Below are 22,724 nucleotides of genomic sequence, written 5' to 3' on the forward strand. Positions count from 1 at the left end.
ACAGACGTTCTAATTAGCTTCCACCGTCCTGCTACATCCCCATGCTGATACTGGGCCACTTTCCATCCCTTGGAGAGGGAGCTAGCTGTCAGAGTATGGGAGGAAGATATTTATAGCAAAATGGGGCCTCACTTTACCCTTTTTGGAGAGAGAATTATTAAGGATCTGTGCTACACTGTCCCAGTTTCACAGTGTTAGCTCTGCAGGCAAGACTAGACAGACTTGCCAGAGATGCAGAGTCAACGTGACGGAGAAAAGGATTTCGGCACTGTATGCCCATCACCATTTTATGTGTCAATACTGCGCATGGTTGACTTTGATGATGGAGGGCATTGGGAAGGTTCTCCTCCTTGCCTGCTAATGCTTGACTAGAGGATGTGGTGAATAAAATTAGGAGCCACTGAGGTGGGAGAAGTGCACTGGATATTTTTTTTTCTTCACTTGTTGACTCGGGCAAAATGAAGAGATTCCTGCAAAATAAGAAAGGGAGGTCCTCCTTACGGCAAAACCAGAAGTCTGGCCCACGCTATGCACCTAAAGATTTCTGTAAGTTTATATTAATGTTTTTAATTGCTTGTGAGGATACAGGAGACTATGATTTTCTTATTAAATGTCCATACAGTAGTTGCTAATAGACGAGACACATGATTTACAAGCGTCAAAACGTATTACCATAGGTGTACCTATAAGCTTGTATAATTCTGTTAAAATTTAAAGCCTCTTAGCAGATCAGAGCAAAATTAGGGTTTCCTTGGTCTGCCCCCAACTGGTAAATTGTTCGACTTAGTTCTACATATATGCATTGCCAAATTAATATTCTTATATTGATATTCTTTTCTTGTAGCATGAATGTCTCTCTTACATCCATTGTAAAGTAAGCACCATGCTGTAGAGAGTTTTGGACATTTTGTGGCAGACCATGTAATGGTCTGTCTTCTAAGCACAGGTGATTTTATATTCCTCAGCTGTGTATTCTCAATCAGGTCAATGACGGCAGAAGGTTTGAGGAGTCAGCTGAGACTTGCTGGTTGTGAGCCTGCATCATACTCTTATACCTCAGTTCCACTGCTTTGCCTGAATATGTGGATATTGTCATTTACAGAGCAATCTGGCCTGCTTACATGGCTGCTTGTCAAATGGTCAATTATTCTGAAGAGAAACTAGATTGCCTAGTGATTCAAGAACAGGTTTGGGGTTCATTAAATCTTTGGTACAGCTCCAGTCATGGCATCATCACACAGGTGAACAAGAAAGGTAAGCTGCTGTCCTTCCTCTATTTCAGTTCTTACCATGCCAACATCTAACCACGGCTGGCCAGAGGAGTTTGGCTTCCAGCTTGGGGGCACTGGACCCAGCTATATCCTTACTGTGGGGGAGGGTAGCAGTGCTCATCTATCTGGCCTGCAGCCTGGAGACCAGGTGCTGGAGATTGAAGGGCAGGATGTGTCCAGTCTGGGAGCTCAGGCAGTCATCGCCCTGGCACAGGCACAAAAGAACATCCCACCCAGCATTGGCGTGGTCTCCAGAATACAGCAGGTTTGAGAAATAACTGAAGTTTGGGAGGACCATGCCTTAAGCTCCACCTTCCTAGTTAACTTCCTATTATTTCCAATTTCTCCAATTTCTCCCATTTGCTTCTCATGACTGAATTTCCAGCCAAGTTCTCAAAAAGTTTACTAGTCTTTTACTATAGAAATTTCTATACCATTAAGTTAAAGCCATGGTCTGCACTGGCAAACCTCCATTTCTTTTTCTATTTCCTTTTTTTATTCCCATTACATAATCATGCTGTCTTACACTCTTTATACTGCTTGCCCCTGTATTGGGTATGCTTCACCTTGCTCCTAGAGACATAATATATTCATCCCGCTGTTTTCATGTCTATAGCTAGAATGGACTGACGTTTATTTACCTTTCATTTTATCTTTATTTCTTACTTCCCTTCTTATAAATCATTCTTCTACGTAACTCAAATGTCAGAGACAGCAGTTAATCTCTGTGTTTCCTTTGACTCTACAGATGGATATTACCCCAGGCCCTGATGGTCGTTTTGGCTTTACTATTGTGGGAGACTGCCCCTTGCTGGTGGAGGACTGCTCTCCCTGCTCCCCTGCTGGGCGCAGTGGTCTGAGGGCTGGTGATTATGTCATGGAAGTGAACGGAATACCTGTGAAGCATCATGAGATGGCTGCTGCCTTAATAAAGTCGTCACAGGGTCGCACGCTGCGCCTTGGAGTGCTCTGCATGGGCAGCCGGCAGAAGCGTAGCAGCAGCATAGATGAGTGGCAGAAAGACAACGAAGGCACGCGGCTGGACCGCAAACATAAAGCCTTAGAGTTCAATAAAAGGGTGAGATTACATAATAACAAGTTTTGTTGCTTTAGCAGTCCACAGAAAAAAACTCTCATATGTAAGATTATTTTCTGTGAATTAAAATGATGATTCAAGGAAATGACATTCATGGCCATGTTTTTGTGGAATTATGCATCAGATTGAGGAGGTGTTGGGGAATGAGCCTGAGGTGAAAGAGAAGCTGTTTGCTGTGCTAAAGCAGTTTGCTGCTGAGAGGAAGGTGGACTGGCTGGCATCTGTCCTTCCTGACATCCTGACCACTGAGGAGCATCAACAACTCATTTCTAATGTCAGGTAGGCATTAGACCTCTATACAGTTTTTACTGTGTTCTAGTTTTCAACCTCTATTTCAGTGCTTCTCTGACCTGAAACACTTTTAGCACGTCTGTGCTGTTAGGTGGCCACTAGAGGGCCTTAGAGTTGATTCTTTCACTTGAGATTCAGGCTAATGTTCATTTAAAGGATGTAACAGGTAATGTTCTGATTTTGCTATGCAGAATCTGGTAATAACTTGCAAGAGAACCTGCAGTGTTTGTGTCAAGTTTTAGAGGTAGATTAGTCGGTGTTAGTCAGTCTGACTACATAATGCTGTTGATCAGTTGGATCCCATCTGCTACTGTTGTGCTCAGGATTATCCACTGGCTTTACTGTGTGGGAGATATGCATGTCCATAAGTGAAATTCCTGTACTAGTTCAGTGGCATGATATTTCATGTGCATCACCATAGCTGATCTAGTGCTGACACAGCTCTGTGTCCCAACACAATCTGTCTGCTTGGCAAGCACGTACACTAAAATTGGATTGATACAGAGAAGGTTAACGTGGCCTTTATGACAGGATGACAAGCAAGCACAGAAAAATAAACTGGTTCTTCAGAACAGTTTCTGATTTTAGCATGCCTGGAATGCCTGGCTGATTCAGAGAACAAACTGTAAAGCAAAGCCTTTTGAGGAAATTGCTCACCTGGGACCAGAATGGTACAGAACATCTGTTACTCCATTTGTATCTTTCTTTGGTCTAATTATGGGGTGTGTATGGGAGACAGAAGAAATGCTAAAAATATGATTTCTTTGTGTAATTCCAGCTTAAGACTGGAGTAACAGTTAATATGATAGTTAACAGTTTTGATCCTTTTTTTTTTATCTGAGGTATTAGGCAAGTGTGTAATGGTCTTTAGAGAGAAAGGCAGTTAAAGTGGACATCAGCATCTGCTCAGCAGTTCAGGGGCTACTAGCACCTGTCTAACACTACATATGATGATGATGATGATCAGTGGGTTTTTCCAAACTGTTGCCTTCGACAGCACCATGAATCTGGGAGGACAAAAACTAGTGCATGCATCCCCAATGTACACATGCTGTATGCTATGGCTGGAAATATTAATCTACATATATCTGTTCTATATCTATGTAGAAGTGTCTGCTGAGAAGTGTGACAGAGATCACAAATGTTGGATGTGATTATGTAGCTTCAACTGGCTGATACATCCTATAGTGTATTTAAATGCTCCTACTGTGTGTTTGTACCTCAGTGAGAAAGCTGCTGTTTGCATTCTTCCTGAACTGTGATCTGTTCTCCATCTGCGCCCCAACAGCAGGGTGTGTCTGTATAAGTAATGTTTCTACTGTGTTTAAACTCAAATAGTCATAGAAGTATACATACAGCTGGTATTTGGTGTAATTCAAAACGGACTATATACATTAAGACTGTTTTTGATTCCCATTTCTAACCTACTGAACAATATCTGGGTCAGTGTTTTAACACTATGAGTATAGCACAGTTTGTGATGGCCTACTGGGATGCTACCCAGCATTCATTACTAATATTCACTTTAGATGGTGGTTGAAAAATACTGTTTGACTCGGTTGTCATGGTGGCTAGCCATGGAGACATAGTGTTTCCATACAGGCAGAATATTAAAATATGTTAATATGCAAGCCTGCAGATATTTCATATTTCTCTCTTTTCCTCTCATTATTCACCATTATGCCTTTGCAGCTCATGAAGTGGGTGCATACTTTTGACAGTTTCTTGCTGGTTTCTGATAATACAAAGGCTATTCAGTTGCCTTCTGCTCTGTCGTAATAGTGCCTTGTTTTATTTTTCATTTGATTCAGAGTTAATAACAGCCTTGAAAAGAAAGATGGGTTGTTTGGTATGAGTATCTTTTATTTATGGCAAATTTCAGATTGATGAACTTGAATTTGAACGTCGCTCCTACACCCATAGTGTAAATAAATCCAGTAAGTAATGCGTTTTTTTAATGCTATTCATGCTAATAAATATTTAATAATTAATCAGCATTTAATAAATGCAGGAAGTAATAAGAATTTGTCAGCAGTACGTGTAATGGTGCTTGAAAGTTTGTGAATATAGAATATAGACTTTTCTATATATCTACATTAATATGACCTTAAACATCATCAGATTTTTATACAAGTTGTAAAAGTAGATAAAGAGAACCTAATTAAACAAATGAGACAAAATACTTTTATACTTGATCATTTATTTATTGAGGAAAATTTATTGAGTGGCAAAAGTACAACCCCAATTCCAAAAAAGTCATGACGTTGTGTAAAATGTAAATAAAAACAGAATGCAATGATTTGCAAGTCTCATAAACCCTTGTGTTAATCAGAATAGAACATAGAAAACATATCAGATGTTTAAACTGAGGAAATCTACCATTTTAAGGAAAAAATAAGGTCATTTTGAATTTGATGGTTGCAACACATCTCAAAAAAAAGTTGGTACGGGGCAACAAAAGGCTGGAAAAGTAAGTGCTACTACAAAAAAACAGCTGGAGGTTATCTGGCAACAGGTCAGTGACATGATTGAGTATAAAAAAGAGTATCAGGTTGTTTCAACTTCTATATTTTCCATAAATCTGATTCATTTTAGTATCTCATAATGCATTGTACATGTACTGTTTGTGCTGGTCTCTTTACATCCTTAATATTTTTTGGGTGTCCCCTTTTACCTCAATGTACTCACCTCACTAACCCCTCACATTTAAGCTACTCCACTCAGCTCTGCATATGTAATGTGCACCTGGAGGCAGCTGAGGATTGCCATGGCAGCCTTCAGAACATAATAGCATATTTACATTTTCTCTCTGAAGTTTTTTTGGGTTTATTTAGCACAGTTAATGGTCATTTTTTACTTAAAATGCATCATTTTAAATCTAGTTTAAATGCAGCTATTGTTATGTCTTGGACACTTAATTTAGAGTTGTTTTGCAATAAATGCATTTTTCTTACTGTCAGTGGATAATGTGCTGTTCTGTGGTTCAGAGAGGCACCAGTCATGTATATGGATGACATAAAACACTAACATAGGCCTTATACTTATCCGAGTAAACAGTTTATCAATACATTTATTTGTTAATTCCTTCATATCATATTACACTTATCATCATTATTATGTGAGATTCTCCTTGCAAATTTTAGCGAAGATAAATCAGACATAAACATGCCAGTTTCTTATTAATTATTTTCAGATTTTTTGGGGGCTGTCATGACAAATTATTGTGTGTTTTATTAACCATAACACAAGTGGTTATATTGTGGTGGATATTCTGGACAATAGTGATTACATAATGGATCTTTGTAGATTACAGAATTATAATGAAATCATATTTTTCCTTTGCTATCAAAATAACATTATAATAATAATACTGTGTGGCAGTAATGGACATTAAATTGGTTGATTATAGTTTACACTCCAGTATTTCTGAAGAAGTGGTTTTCAACACTCATTTTGTATTTTTGTATTCCACCACTATCTAAATTGCATGCAAATCCTGTTGTTGGGTGCATATGCTTAGTATATGCAGTGTGGCCCAAAAGTCTGAGACCACACCGAAAATCTGGGATTTTTTTCCTTTTCTTTAAAATTCTAAATTTTGAAATATTTTTAAAAATGAAGAAAGTAAATGTTCAGTATCTTTAATATTAAGTCCCTTTTAAATCCCTATTTAAATGTAAGCAAAATTGCGATATTGACCATGTTAAATGCTTTGTACAAAAGGTCAGATTTTCTTCATGCCTAATCTCTTCTCCTGAAGCATGTGTTCAGATGACTGTCCGATGGATTTGATCAATAAAATGGATCATAAGGTTTTGCACAAACTTGTGGAGTCCATGCCAGCTCGAGTGCACACTGTCATTAAAGCAAAGAAGGAGTGGTCTCAGAGATTTGGACCCCACTGTATGATTCAGTATATCTGTACACAGTACAGATATAGTACATCATATATAGAACACAAAAATAATTTAGTATTAATATAAATAAATAAAATTGAAATAAATAGAGCGAGTGAGAGAGGGAGTGAAGAGAGAGAGGGGGAGTGAGAGAGAGAGAGCGAGAGCTGGGGAGCGTGAGAGAGTGCGAGAGATACTCCCACACCTTTCAATTTGCTATATGCTGCCTGGTGTAGTGGGAGCTTGTCAGTAGGAAACCAGACTTCTTTCCTCATTTGAGAGGCTCACTCATCATCCGCAGCACAGGATGACAGTCTGTACCGCTGTGATTGATTTTTAAACAGGAAAATCTTTCCAGCTACTTCTTTTGATCAAAGGCAAAGGAATCCGTTTTAAGCTTTCACTTGACCATGACGTCTTTGGCTGGAAATATCTGAACTTCTCTGAAAGCTGAACTTAATGGCTCTTTACAGCTGATTTTCACCATCCCTTTCTTCTGCCTTGCTGTTACAATGTTTGCTAGGATCTTCATCCCCAAGAAGCACCGGCAGAGGTTTGACGAAGCCGTCTCACAAAGTCTTCTCAACCGTGTGTGCCGCAGTAAGAGTGTGAGCGAGCCAGGCCACAACCGACTGCGTCGCAGCCGCAGCCAGGAGCACCATGACCGGCCACATGCCTCCAAAAGGGCCAGCTCAGTTCCTAGAGACACTGGAGAGAACCACGAACGTGGCCATAAGAAGAGCACGGCTGGCATCCCAAGTATCCCCCCCACTGGAGCAAATCAGAGGTATATATAAACATAAACACACACCACATACTGTACACTATTTTCCAAGTCTCTTAATTATATTACTGAATTACTGTGTACTGTAATGTTTATCCCTGGATTTTACCTTAAATATACGCATGTACACATAGACTCCGTATGTACATAAAAGATAGTGTTACAACAGATTTCAGTGATGAGAAAATGGTACTGTATATATCACTGTACATAATATATAGAGCAGTTACTGCGTGTGTCACAGAGCTGTACAGGTTGTGCAGTGCTTTTGCCTTGCTCCTCCGAAAAGGAAGAGTGTTGTCTGTGAATATAAAAGTATGGTAAAAAAAAAAATAATAATAATCTGCATGAGGATGGCTTTTCAATAAAAAAAAAAACATCAGTGTTGACACTTCACAGTCTGTGGAATGTTGGATGTGCGTCATGTGTAGGAGTGTGTGTGTGGGTGGGTGGGAACAGCATCACTGGCATATGCTTATTTCAGGACTTCACATCCACTGCTTTATGAAGTAGAATGAAGATTAAAGTGTAACATATTCAATTAATATTGGTAGGAATGTCTGTTTACACACACACACATACACACACACACACACACACACACATGCACCACATGTTCCATGTTCCACATTGTTTACACCTCTGTTGTACCATTCTGTTGCACTATAATTATACATATTCTCAAAAAATAGCAAGTGCCTCTTCATAGAATCCAAGAGGAGATCAAGCTTATAGTATAGCAAGTATCTCATGACATGATGGCTATGAATCGCCCCTATAATGCCTCTGTGGTACTGCAAACTCTTTATACTGTGACATTTGTGATGAGATATTACATAAATAACCGACCATCAAATTTTCATTTGACTTTCATTCATTTTAGCATCATTATTGCTGCCTCTACTATCTTTTTTCTTCTTCTTCTTTTTTTAAAATCAGACACCTTAAGCCTTTTTTAACAGTTCATTATATGTTTACTGAAATCAGCTTGATAGTTTATTATTCAAGACTGTAAAATGATCTTTCCAGCCATTAAATGGTGTTATTTTTGACACAAGCACATTGTGTCCACAAAGTTATACATTTTAGTAGTCGAATCTATAGATCAGATTTTCTATATTATCAATATTGCATTTTAATGCCTAATCTGCTGCTCTGTTATTTTCTTGTTTGCTGCTTGTAATTTATGTAATAATGTCCTTTTAACCAAGCATCACTGATTGCCATCATCTGCTTGTTTTAATGAACACCCCTTCATTTAGCTGGATTAGTTTGCCTTGTATAAATGGTATGGCATTTTACTGCCTATTCACCTCCATCTTTGCCAAACATCTTCAGTATCTTTTCGAGGAGTTGCCACAGCAACCAACAGCATGCCCTTCGATGTTCACATGTCAAATATTCTCAGTGAGAAGCAGGAAAATCAGGGCGCTCTTCTGTGTTGAAACATCAGATGCTCTTGGTCCATGTTCTCTATGCAGTCTTAGTGCAGTGTTGTCTACTCTGCTATTCATTATACTGTTTACTGTGTAAGCAGAGGCCAAAAATAGAATCTGGATTAGATCTGTTTGGTGTTGTAGGTGTGAGAATTTAATATGCATTGCACATCTTATTAGAGATTTCAGTGTAAACAGATCAGCATATATTTGCAAATCTTTAGCCATATTAAAATTACATTTTGAATGATAGTGTTTCTATTATAGTGTTTATATATGAAAGGTGTGTATTAGTCACGGATTATGTACATCATATATACTGTAATAAGCACCTGACCTTTTTAGTCTTTTTTGTTTAGATTAGGCTCATATTTGTATACATGCTTGCCTAAATTCACAAAAATTCTAATCGAATCCAAGAATTATGTCCACCCACATTATATTTATATATCGAATGCAGTATCTGAGAATTGACAGGGACATCATCATCATCTTTTATTACTGATTGTTTTTCTCCTATAGGACCATTCGTGTTTACAGAGGAAAGAAGAGCTTTGGGTTCACGCTTAGAGGCCATGCACCTGTGTGGATCGACTCTGTCATTCCAGGTACACTATGTACTACATTGTACCTATTTATGAGTTAGACAGATTTTTTTTTTTAATCATTAATCGGAATTGCTCAGTGGTGTACTCAAGAAGTAGAGTCAGTTAATGTTTCATGATGTTGTTGTGATTGTGTTTAGAGTTGAGTAGGTCTGCATTGTGTATGAAAGTCTGGATTAATGTGTGAGGGGCTGGAGAGTGGGAGGTGAATGTGTGAGTGTCTGCATGACGATATTCGCCCACTACAGGCCTGGTTAGAACCTAGTTAGCACTGACTCAGCCGAGCCACGTGGGGCTGCTTATGGAAATATTGTAGGCGTCCAGTATCGTGATGAACAAACTGATTGCAAACTCACCTAGACTCAAAACTGAGTGTATGTTTTGTGTCTTAATCTATCAATAGACATATTACTAAGTACAACATATACAGTACCCTCTAAAAGTACTAGTATGACAAGGTCAATTCTTTTGTTTTTGCTATACAGTGAATACATAATATCTGGTTTGAGATGAAAAGATGAATATAAGACGATAGATCAGAATTTCAACTTTCATTTATTGATATTTACATCTAGATTTATTAAACAGCTTAAAACATGGCACCTTTTGCTTGAACCCACCCATTTTTCGAGTGACCAAAAAATAGAAACATGGTGACTGACAGGTGTTTGTTTTGTTGCCCAGGTGTGCCCTGTTAAACTGATTGTTTAAACAATTAATAGTTTTGAGAATCTACTCTTGGTTTGAGCCCTGGGTTTCACCTGTGAAGAATGCATTTGTTGTTAAAAATATATATAAACCAACATGAAGACCAGAGAGCTGTCTATGGGAGAAAAGCAAGCCATTTTAAAGCTGAGAAAAGAGGGAAAATTCGAACAGAACCATTGTACAAGCATTGGGCATAGCCAATGCAACAATTTGGAATGTCTAGAAAAAGAAAGGAGCCCCTGGTGTACTAAAAAACAGACATTGAACAGGTTAGCCAAGGAAAACAACAGAAGTTGATGACAGAAACATTGTGATTTCTGTGATGAAAAACCCAAAAACAACACTCACTGGCATCACCAACAACCTCCACAAGGTAGGGGTGAAGGTACCACAATCCACCATTCCAATAGGACTTTGAGAGCAAAAATATAGAGGCTATACCACAAGATGCAATCACTCATCAGCAGTAAGAATCAGAAGGTCAGGATGGAATTTGAAAGAAATACAGAGATGAGACACAAAAGTTCTGGAACCAAGATTAACCTCTACCAAAATGATGAAAAGGCCAAAGTGTGGAGAAAGAAATGATCCAAAACGTCATGATCCAAAACATACAAGCTCATCAAGCACAGTGGAGGTAGTGTCATGGCTTGGGCTTGCATGGCTGCTTCTGGAACAGACTCACTAATCTTTATTGATGATGCAACTCTTGATGGTAGCAGCAGAATCCCAATCTAATTGGAAAGAACTTCATCATGCAGCCAGACAATGACTCAAAACACACTGCCAACACAGCAAAAAGTGGAAGGTTTTAGACTAACCAAGTCCATCACCAGACCATATCAGGAAATGAAAGCTGAAATTCTGATCTATCATCTCATATTCGTATTTTGACCTCAAACCCAAAGATCTTCAGTGTATAGCAAAAGCAAAAGAATTGGCCTTGTCGTTCCAGTGCTTTCAGAGTGGACTGTAGCTGATGAGTTGAAACAGGTGTGTTAAATAATCGATGACACTGAAGAATTCTGATTGTACTAAAGAACGCTTCAGTAACAGCAAAAAAAAATCAGCAGAAAACAAAACAAAACAGCAGAAAAGAACAAAAGCTCTGTGTCACCCAAGACAAAAATACTTGGGGGGTAATTGCAGTAAATATGCTTCTACAATTATTCAACAAGAATATCATGAATTTCTGCATTATTAATCTCTTGTCTCTTCACCTACTCTAGATAGCCCAGCTGAGGAGTGTGGCCTTAAACCAGGAGATCGCATTCTGTTTCTCAATGGGCTAGATATGAGGTAAACTGCAGATGAGTTTTCATGTTGATATAAGACGTCAAGTGGGATAATTTTTTCTCACAAAAAACCCCCACAAAACTACACGTACTGTATATTGTGTATGTAAATGGTAAGTGATTACAATCTTGTCCTGTGAGCAAATTTAGAATGATAAAAGGATACTGTTGCATGGATGTAGACTTGCTGGGCCATTAGTCTAAGTCTGGTATAAGCAGAGCTTGGAACAATATACATGGATCTCTGAGCTAAAAAAATAATTAGGTTTAATACTTTATTAACATTATAGTTCTTCATTCATTGCTCAAAATACTTGATGGAGAAATATGTTTGTACTGTATGGTTAAAGATAAACATTTATTCATTCAAAGGATAATGAGCTACTCCTTTTTGTGATGCAGGAATGTGGACATGCTGCTATTTAAGATAATCCTGTTGAAATGATGATGATGATGATGATGATAATGATCATGATGATGATAATAATAATAATTAAGTCTTAACCTTGAAAACTCCACTTGTGTTCCATGTTGTTACTGCATAATAAGTTTTACACTTTGGAGTTTAACTCCCCAAATCCTTTCAAATAATTATACAACTCCAATTCTGAAAAAGTTGGGACAGTATGGAAAATGTTAATAAAAAACAAAGAGGAGTGATTTGTAAATGTACTTTGACTTGTATTTAAACAAAACAAATGTATAAAGACAAGGTATTTGATGGTTTACCTAATCAATGGCATAGTTTTTTTTAAGATAAATGTTTATTTTGAAATTGATGCGTGCAACAGGTTCCAAAAAAGTTGGGACAGGGGCCATTTAGGACTAATAGCGATGTGACAAGTTGAAATAAGAAGGTGATGTGAAACAGGTGAGGCAATCGTCTAATCATAGTATAAAAGGCCTAGTCCTTCAAGAACAAGGATGGGTCGGGGCTCACCAATCTGCCAACAGATACGTCAGCGAATAATCCAATACTTTGAGAACAACATTCCCCAAAGACAAATCGGTAGGATTTTGGGCATTTCACCTTCTACAGTGCACAATATAATTAAAAGATTCAAGGAATCAAGTCAAATCTCGGTTGGAAAAGGGCAAGACCAAAAACCACTTCTGAATGTGCGTGATCTCCGATCCCTCAGACGTCACTGTCTTAAAAACCGCCATGAGTCTGTAATGGATATCCTGACATAGGATCGGGAATACTTTGGTAAACCTTTTGTCATCAACACCATTCGCCACTGCATCCACAGATGCAAGTGAAGGCTTTACTATGCAAAGACTTCTCTGGGCTCAGTCTCATCTGAGATGGATGGTAGCACAGTGGAATCGTGTTTTGTGGTCCAATGAGTCAACATTTCAAATAGTTTTTGGACAATAAAGCCGTCGTGTTCTCTGGGCCAAAGAGGAAAATGACCATCCAAGCTGTTATCAGCATCAGGTCCAAAAGCCAGTGTCAGTCATTATATGGAGGTATGTCAGTGCCCATGGCATGGGTAACTTGCACATCTATGAGGGCACCATTAATGCAGAAAGATATGTACACATTTTGGAGCAACATATGCTGCCATCCAGAGCAGGACAACGCCAAACCACATTCTGCCCGGATTACAAGCGCATAGTTGCGTAAGCAGAGAGTGCGGGTGCTAGCATGGCCTGCCTGCAGTCCTGACCTGTCTCCAACTGAGAATGTGCGATGCGTTATGAAGCGCAAAATAAGGCAATGAAGGACCCATACAGTTGTGCCGCTGAAGAAATGCATAATGGATGAATGGGGGAAAATTCCACTTGCTAAACTTAACCAACTGGTGTCTTCAGCGCCCAAGCTCTTAATAAGTGTTATTAAAAGAAAAGGTGATGTTGTACAGTGGTAAACAGTTGACTCTCCCAACTTTTTTGTAGTGTGTTGCAGTCATCAGATTTGAAATGAGTGTATATTTTCAAAAATAAATCAAATTCACAAAGTAGAACATCAAATACTGTGTTAACAATGTGTTTTCAATATAGTACAGGGTGAACTGAATCTTCAAATGACTCTTCAAATGATTTTGTTTGTGTTTTTGCATTTTCCATACTCTCCCAACTTTTTTGGAATTGGGGTTGTAGTTCTATAATGCAAACAAAGCCAAGAGTTCCTAAGCACAGTTTTGGTGTTTGTTTAGGAATTGCTCCCACGAGAAGGTGGTATCAATGCTGCAGGGCAGCGGCGCCAATCCCACTCTGGTGGTGGAGGAGGGACCGGTGCTTTACTCTCCATCAGACTCTGAAGCCGAGGAGTCTCCCTCACGTCCTTGCTCTCACTCACCTGCCCTCAGCTCTCTGCAGTGGGTAGCAGAGATCCTTCCTCCTAGCATTCGCGTGCATGGCCGTACCTTCAGTCAGCAGCTCGAGCACCTCCTCACCACGCAAGAGAGATACACCATCTGCAAGGCTCTCGAGACCTTCTTTCAACACAGGTTACTGTCTCCTGTCTCCTGCTACCTGCTGTCATACATTAAATGCAATAGAGCACAGATTTAGACAGTTCTCCTGTTATTAATAAACTTCTGTTTTTATTCATATGATCAGAGCGGTACATATGAAGCTTCTCACACTGTTCGTTTAGAACCAGTTTTAAGTGGGTTGGTATATTCTGTGTTATGGAGAATGTCAGTAGGTCTGGTCTTTACATCTTTCCTTTGAGATAATTTGTACGCTCAGATATGACAAAATTGGGGTCTCTCGCTTTGCATCCTGGCTTCAGACAAATGTATTCATGAACGATTTTGTACATCCCCAACAAATTTTGACAGCAACTTTTAAAGTCTGACAACTAATTAACACTCACTGAGAGCAACATGCTTTTCAGAACAAATGTCAAAGCACAGCGTTCCCATGGAACATTTCTTCAGCCTCACAGTGGTGAAATCAGTGTGCAAAGCATTTAAAAATAGCTCCAGCTCTTGGCACAAATAGACACATACAGAACATTCTGCGTGGGTTCTCTTAGATTTTCTATAGGACTTACTGTTACACTGGGACAGCATACAGGGAGTGTTGCTTTACTGTCACTGAATTGCTCCCCATGTCTGTCTGGAATCCAGGAATGTGGACACACTCATTGTGGATGTTTTTCCTGTGCTGGACACTCCTGCCAAGCAGATGATCTGGCAGTTCATCTATCAACTTTTGACCTGCGAAGAGCAGGAGCGCTGTAAAAGCAAGATCTCCCGCTTCCTGGGCTTCAAAGGAGCAGGTGTGCAATAAAGACCCTTCTGTAGTATGTGTAGGCTTGGCTGAGAACTAGGCGTGAATATTATTGGTTGTATAAATGCTAGGCAATGTATTTTAGGCATTCTTTTTGTTGTTTATTTAATCACCATGTGTGTGTGTGTCTGTGTGTTGGCAGAGCCTGAACTGGGCACAGAAAATCACAGACGGAGCAGTTCCATGAGGGTGACTGGAACATCCCACCGAAACCGTATCAGAGAAAGAAGCTCAGATGATTGCATCATTGGCACTCATCTAGGAATGGGTATGTTTTACATACTGTACATCAGGATGGAGACTTCTGTAAATGCAGAACATATTACACTGGCTCATATTAGCTTTGACTCCTCCACCTCCATTTTTACCTCATGCTGTAGAATCATTCCTTCGCTCTTATGGAGCCTTAAACAACTAGCCATGTCGGGTCTAATGTTTATGGTTCAATAAGATTGCTGCTGTGTGTTGAGTTTTGTAAGCAGCTTTTTTGCTCAGTCCAATGACCTCACCGCTAAGGTGAATTACAAACAACTGCTGTTTGTGCCTATGTTTTCATTGGGGGGGGGCTGTCAGCTTGCTTTGGGGTACTGTGTGCTGGACAGTGATCTTTCTCCTCAGGGACTTTCACTGAGCCTGCAACCCCAGGGGAAAGACAATGTGGCGATGGGACCTCCTTTCCAGAGTCCCCAGATTTGAACCACGTGGGTACCATTCAGCACTTGTCAAGTACCTCTTGCATTTTCAATTGCTTTTACTCAGGCATGCCATTGTCATCTAACCACATAAAAACCTGTAGATATCAGGAGTGTACACAGAGCTGGAGAGTGCTTACACGGTGAAGAACAGCAAGCCTCTGCAGAGTAACTCATCACCTGGGAATGAGGGCATGAGCCATGCTGACAGCCATGCACTCACTCCCTCCTTCACACATGCTAAAAAAGGTACACTCATAATATCATCCAGTGTCTCTGAAATGAAATGGTTAACTGGTGCTTGATGAGGTGACGTATGATACAAACATGACTGTAATAAAACATTTCACTGGAAGAAAGGTAAATATTATCATGGCTGTATATAAATGAATGCATAGATTGACACCTAGATACATATTAACTTAATTGGTTATCCATCATCCTCCTTTAAAAATATATTGTTCCTTACAGGGAACCGTAAGTCAGGCCTGTCTCTGACATGGAAGGAGCCCTGTACCAGCCCTCAGTATGACCACTACCAGCAGACTGTCCCTTCTCCTGGAAGCATGGACTCTAACCCTTATGTCAGCCTGGACAGCTCTCCTAACTCCCCTCAGCACTCAGATGAGGCCCCGAGCCCTCAGCCTCGTCGAAAAAAACTCTTCACTTTCTCCAGACCCCCACGCAGCAGAGACACAGACAAATTCCTGGATGCCCTGAGTGAACAGCTCGGCCACCGAGTCACCATTGTGGATAACTTTCTGGGAGGCGAGAATGACTATGAAGAGGTGTGTGTGTGTGTGTGTGTTGTGATTGACTAATGTAAATAGTTTATATATACAGAGATATGAGCAGTGTGTCTGTCTTTGACAGATGAGTTTCCAGGAAGACCAGGACAACATATTGTCTCGTCAAGCGAGCAGCGCAAGCAGTGAGGACCACAGCAGTGAGGACACGAGCTCGTTAACGTACTCGTCTGAATCAGAACAAATCCCACCCCCTCCCCGGAGCCCACCACCCCCTCCCCCACCCATTCAGTTCACTGACATGCCCTCCCCCATCTGCCTCACCCCACAACACATGCCTCAACCTCCTCCTGCCTTCCAGAACCACCCCATCATACCCCCTCCACCACCCCCTCCTCGGTTCATCCTCTCCAACCGTCCGTCTCTTCACCAAGTGCTGCCTACAAGCCAGGCGACAAGGTTCCATCACACGCAGCCCCGAAAGCACTTTTCTCAGCCCTCTGTTCATACCAGTCAAATTCGCCAACCCAAAGCCCACCCCATCCTGCATACAGCCCCTCACACATCCCCACAACCTCATCATACATCCCAAAAGCCTCCTCACACATCCTCACAGCCTCGTCACACTTCCCCACAGCCTCCTCACACATCGTCTCAGCCTGCTCACACATCAGCACATCCCCCATTGAGGCACCGCACCCAGTCCATCTACCAGAGCCAGCAGAGCACAACCATGCAGCCCAAAACAAAGAGAGATTCGCCACAGTCTACCCATAAGACCTATGAGAGTACCATTTCAAAGATAACACCACCACCCCCACCTCCACTTCCCCCACCCTGCGAGCCCCCACCTCTGCCAAAACCAAGCCCTCAGGCTGCAGATACCAACCACATGAGTGTGAAGAGGCTCCGCTGGGAGCAGGTGGAGAATTCCGAGGGCACTATCTGGGGACAGGTTAGTTAGTTACACAATAAGTACAATGCAATCTAAGTATGATCGTCTGATAATGCCTCTTTCTGCTTGTTTGGCAGCTTGGAGAAGACCCTGACTATGGTAAATTGAGTGACATGGTGAAATACCTCAATCTGGAGCTGCACTTTGGCACACAAACAGGTTCCAGTAAGTTTGGAGTGCCACATGTATTCATGTCAAATTACCACCATCAAGAAACATTTACCAAAGCATCGTTGTTGATTGTATATTGTGACACGTTATAACAACTGCATTGATGCTCGATAGACGTATCTCATGTTTGTTGTCTATGTTTGTGCTTTTTCAGCTCATCACGTTTACCATTTCTCATGGATCACTTACAGTCTGTCCATTCACAGTGTCCTCCCCTCCCTCACTGGCATCTCAGCATCTCTCTTTATTCTCATGATGTTCCATTTATTGTTTCCACTGCTGGCTCCTGGAGAACCGATCCTTACAATGTAATTAAATATGTCAGTTTCTCTTCCAGAGCCCACCATTCTACCCGAGAGCTTTAAAAAGAAAGACGTGGTCGAGATTCTGTCTCATAAAAAGGCCTACAATGCTTGTGAGTATAACTGGGATCGCTTCACAAAGGAATTATCCAGGTTGCACTAAAGACTGAGATAGATGAATTTGAGAAACTTTTTTTTTAAAACTTGAGGGTGTATTGATACAAATGTGCTGTGTAAAGATTGCTTACATATGCCTAGTCTCAATGTGCAGTCATGGGAAGCCTTACCTTTTCTTCTATTTTATTAGGTTTAAAATATCAACTGTAAAACATGGAACTGCCACTTTATTAGGAACACCTGTAAATCTGCTCATTCATGCTGTTCTCCAATCAGCTAATCATATGACAGCAGTGCAGTGAATAAAATCATGCAGACACAAATCAAGACGTTCAGGTAATGGTCACATTAAACATCAGAATGGGGAAAAATGTGATGCCAGTGACTTTGACCATGGCATGGCTGTTGGTACTAGACAAGCTAGTGTAAATATTTCAGAAACTGATGGTCTCCTGGGATTTTCACACACAACAGTTTCTATTCAGAATGGTGCAAAAAACAAAAGACATCCCATGAGCATCAGTTCTGTAGGTGGAAAGTCTTCGCTTGGTCTGATAAATCCCTGATTCATTTCTGCTGCTACATGTTAATTGTAGGGTCAGAATATGACCATGGACCTAAGCTGCCTTCTGTCAACAGTTCTGGGTGGTGGTGTAATGGTGTGGAGAATGACTTCTTGGCATAAATCGGGCCCGTTAATACCAATAGAGCATTGTTTGAATGCTACAGCCTATATGAGTATTGATACTGACCCCGTGCATCCCTTTATAGCCACAATGATATCCAGCATGATAATGCACCATGTCATAAAGAAAAAGTCGTCTCTGACTGGTCCCATGAACATGACAATGAGTTCAGTGAAGTTCAGTGGCCTCCCCCAGTAACCAGATCTGAATCCAATAGCACACCATCAGGATGCAGTAAACAGGATATTCACAAAACTGCAGCAATTATGTTATGGACCAGAATCTCAAAGGAATATTTACCTTGTGTAATCCATGCCATGGAGATTTGAGGCTGTTCTCCGAGCAAACGAAGGGAGTTCCTACCAAGTATTACTATGGTGTTCCTAATAAAGTGGCTGGTGAGTGTACTGTCAGAGGTGAAGTGTGCTCACGTTTCCCTTGGTTGCTCTCCCCAGCTATCCTCATAGCCCATCTGAAGCTGTCTCCAGCAGAGTTAAGACAGGTCCTCATGACTATGAGCACTGAGCGTCTGGAGCCTTCTCACATTAAGCAGCTGTTGCTGTATGCCCCCGATGATGATGAGGTTAAACAGTTCCAGCAGTATGACCAGGATCCTGCCAAGCTTAGTGAACCTGACAAATTTGTCCTTCAGGTGCACATTTTTTTTACTGCACAGATAAGACTTTTTTTTTTTCTGGAAAACAATTCCAGGAAGTTCCATTAAAATATAGAAGGCATTTGATTTGATTAGGTATGCTTATGACTTTGTGTGGGTCTTTCAGATGTTACTAGTGCCTGAATATAAAACCAGATTGCGGAGTCTCCTGTTTAAAACCACCCTGCAGGAGAAAACTGAAGAAATGCGAATTGGTTATGAGTGCATCTACAAAGCCTCCCTAGAGCTAAAAAACAGCAAGAAGCTGGCAAAGATCCTGGAGGTAAAGTAGTTTTATAGTCAAAACAGTAAGGAGTTGATGAAAAATCTATTCTAATTTTTATTATTGTTCTGTATAGTGAACATTTCTTTAGATATAATTATTATAATGTTTTGTTTTAGTTTGTCTTAGCAATGGGAAACTATCTTAATAATGGCCAACCCAGGACAAGTAAACCAACAGGCTTTAAAATCAACTTCCTTACTGAGGTACAGTAGATATTAAACAAGACATGGTTTCAAATATGTTTTATCATGTTTTTTAAATCATTTTGTAATTTAAAAATAGTACCATGTAGGTTTGTTAACTGGCTTATTTAATAATAATGTTATAAGAATCCTGAGCCACTGTCTTTCCACAGCTCAGCACAACAAAAACAGTTGACGGGAAGTCAACCTTCCTCCATATTCTGGCCAAATCACTATGCCAACACTTTCCCGAACTTCTTAACTTTGCAGGAGAGCTTATAACAGTGCCACTGGCTGCCAAAGGTAAAATCAGCCAAGCGCCAATAAGTATATGATATGCATTTATATCATATCATCTTCTATACCTGTTTTAAAAAATCGTAACAGATTACATGATTAAGTCATGTTTGGCTGAATACTTTTTTTCTCTGCAACCAGTGAATCAGAGAACCATTACAGCAGACCTCAGTGATCTCCACTCCACCATCCAGGAAATCAGGACTGCCTGTCTAAAGATCCCAGCCACAGCAGAAGATCGATTTGCAGCGGTCATGAGTGTATCCTCTGCTAATTCACAGCCCTTCTAAACAAAAGGCTAGACTAGAACAGAAGGTGGACTTCAGGCACTTGTATGTCATTGAGAGTGGGGTTCGAAATCCCTAGTACTGGTACTTGGCTGGACCTAGAATTTGTAATGGTATACCAGTGTTTTTTAACAATGCTGCAGCAGCACATTACATTCTTGATCCTGTCTTTCACAGAAATACTCAATTTTATGGCCTTGATCTATGTGTTCATATCACAGTGCTGTAGAAATCTCAGATCTAACTGGTCAGGAGGTGCCGAAGAATTTTCTTAACCACACAGCTTTGAAATGGATTAAGAGTATATATTGGTATTTAACAAAGAAACGTGTCTAATTGTTGATTTGGTGAAGTTTTCTGTAAGGAGATATTTATTTAACATTTTATGGAAGGAGTCTCAGGTGTCAGCATTTTGTAACAGTCTACAAGTTTTGTTTTGTTTTGTTTTTTACTATGGGAGAGTCTTCAGGACAGAGGAGTTCATGTTTTCTGTTTTCTCTGTAACATGACAAGCTGCAAGAGTGAGAAAAAAAATACAGCCCGGTGAAGGAACTACTGTTATATCATGTGGTGACAGGAACTAACTTGTCTTGTGGATGTACCACAACAATAAATGTAAATATAACTGGAAAAAATGCATGACATGCAATTCATTAATAAATTGTAATTGTTGACAAATTGCTGTGGTATACAAGGAATAAAACATGTTCTATAACAGAATGCAGTATTATTATAGGAAAATATTTCAGTTTGGAGTTGTAACAGCCCTCTGCTTCATGTTAGGCTGCATCACACCAGCCCATCATTGATTATTTTCCTATAACAACAGTGTGGCCTGTCATGTTTTATTGCTTACTTATTGAACACCATGCATTTTACAGAACGCACAAGATGATGATTAGGCTGAATGAACAGAAAATTATATTTCACGTAACATAAGCATTAAGTGCAAATTTGCTTGCAGAGACACTGATGTAGAAGAATAAGTGTGTATTGATCACTTAACTTTGGCATCAGAGCTTCCTGGAAAACTCGCATCCAGCTGTGCAGTCTCTGGACTCTTACCAACAGAAAGCAATGGACGAGTTTGCTAAGGTAGCCTCTTACTTTGGAGAAGACAGCAAGGCCACAACCACAGAAGCATTCTTTGGCATCTTTGCAGAATTCATCTCTAAGTTTGGGGTGAGCCATTCATGAAAATGAAGAAACAGTGACAAAATAATATGCAGTAATGAGATAAGTAATAAAAGTGATGCCATTTCAGTCTGATTGAACCAAAGTGATTTTGATGAGTTTTGCTATGTCATTTTCTGTGTTGCAGAGAGCATTAAATGAGACGCGGGCCACAGAAAACCCCAGGAGCCCTCGCATTGCTTCACCTTTAGCCTGGTGAGAATATGCTTTAGAAATGCTACCCTCATAAACTAAGGCCATCCATGTGCCAAGAAGTCGACAAAGCAAAGAGAAGCAAAGAATTTAATCCAAGTTAAAATTTATGATACATGCTAAGAGTGTAACTTCATCATAAAGAATATATATTTTATACAACTTTAAGCTATCAAGGATGTGGATATAGTTTAATTATTTTTTAAAAAAAAATTTCCAGTGGCAAGAGAATGTAACAAGAATGTGAGCACTTTACAGTTCTTTCACCCACAGTTGATGATACGGTAGTCAGCTGTTTATTTGTTATTCCTTTCACTGATGAATACTGACCAAAAGCTTGCAGACAGACTATAATAATGGATGAGTGTTAATCATGTTAGTCAGCAGCATATCAACATTGTAAATAGATGATTAATTTTTGCTCCGCATTAGTGTTGGCACTCTCATTTGCTGAGACGAGACCCTGCCACACTAATAATGGCCACTTATTTTGTCTGATCTGTTGAAACAGTGGCAAAGCTGTGCATGAAAAACTGTACAGTGTAACAGTACTTATTATGAAACTGTCATCTATGAACTCTCTTGCTGTGACAATTAAAATATGAATGAAAATGCATAGGTCTGTTTTTTTAGCCTCACTGAAATGGCCCTGTGTTTACATATTGTTCGTTTTATGTTTACATGGTAAATTATTATGCAGCTTGGCAGATTTTTGCTTGAAATAATGTTTGAAATGTTCTTTCTGCCTGATGTTTTATGTTACCAAAAATCTATTAGTAGCCTCCTTATTAAATCCAAATGCAAGCTGCATGATGGATGTAAATCCAAACACTCATGTTTCTTTTTTTTTGTCTGTCCTTTTTCAAACCAGTGACAGTATTTTGAGAGGTTAATCTACAATTTGCATGTAGCATTGTGTTTATTTTTGTTGGCAAATAATTGTATTATTCTTAATGTAGGCCTAACCATTGGTTTCCTTTTAACCTGTATTTCTCGTTAGGACTTAGGTGTATTGATGTATAGATTTTTTGTGAATAGGATAGTATTTATCCTGTGCAGTTCTGCATTTTCTTTGGGCCACATTGGGATGCATTTTATTCTGCTGTCTAATTTATATATTGGGAATAAACAAACCTTCTGACAAGCACTGATGAATATCTGATTCACTTGTGTACTGACCTGCTCTTCAGCACATTGTACAAAAGCACATATGCTCAGCAGCCACTGTCCACCTCCAAATTCACATTATGCAAATTAGGTTCCCTAAATGGTTTCATGGGCTTAATGTAAGGATAGAGAATGACTTGAAACTATATTTTATATATATATATATA

The 22,724-nt window shown here is 39.8% G+C and overlaps 1 protein-coding gene and 1 non-coding gene across 2 annotated transcripts; both read left to right on the plus strand.

Moving 5' to 3' along the window:
- The first annotated feature begins 232 nt into the window (after positions 1 to 232).
- Positions 233 to 22,442, plus strand: grid2ipb (glutamate receptor, ionotropic, delta 2 (Grid2) interacting protein, b). Its single transcript, XM_053640351.1, has 23 exons — positions 233 to 546; positions 1,283 to 1,536; positions 2,020 to 2,349; positions 2,492 to 2,646; positions 7,078 to 7,341; positions 9,297 to 9,382; positions 11,317 to 11,386; positions 13,545 to 13,838; positions 14,466 to 14,617; positions 14,771 to 14,896; positions 15,247 to 15,329; positions 15,425 to 15,569; positions 15,792 to 16,108; positions 16,194 to 17,021; positions 17,099 to 17,186; positions 17,518 to 17,607; positions 18,753 to 18,949; positions 19,080 to 19,235; positions 19,355 to 19,441; positions 19,594 to 19,723; positions 19,859 to 19,977; positions 21,022 to 21,186; positions 21,326 to 22,442. Exons 1-23 carry the CDS (start codon positions 459 to 461, stop codon positions 21,395 to 21,397), a joined length of 4,296 nt encoding a protein of 1,431 aa, XP_053496326.1. The 5' UTR covers positions 233 to 458; the 3' UTR covers positions 21,398 to 22,442.
- Positions 3,123 to 3,225, plus strand: LOC128617573 (U6 spliceosomal RNA). The gene has a single exon (XR_008387583.1). It is a non-coding gene; the product is annotated as a U6 spliceosomal RNA (small nuclear RNA).
- Positions 22,443 to 22,724: the final 282 nt, after the last annotated feature.

The sequence above is a fragment of the Ictalurus furcatus genome, chromosome 13 (assembly GCF_023375685.1).
Source record: "Ictalurus furcatus strain D&B chromosome 13, Billie_1.0, whole genome shotgun sequence".
Classification (NCBI taxonomy): Eukaryota; Metazoa; Chordata; class Actinopteri; order Siluriformes; family Ictaluridae; genus Ictalurus; species Ictalurus furcatus.

What these genes read in the sequence shown, in the direction of transcription:
- grid2ipb (XM_053640351.1), top strand. Translation starts at nt 459, where the DNA reads ATGAAGAGATTCCTGCAAAATAAGAAAGGGAGGTCCTCCTTACGGCAA. An exon ending in CCTGGGCTTCAAAGGAGCAG is followed by an intron (nt 14,618 to 14,770) that starts GTGTGCAATAAA and finishes GTGTGTTGGCAG; the next exon opens with AGCCTGAACTGGGCACAGAA. An exon ending in GCGAGAATGACTATGAAGAG is followed by an intron (nt 16,109 to 16,193) that starts GTGTGTGTGTGT and finishes TGTCTTTGACAG; the next exon opens with ATGAGTTTCCAGGAAGACCA.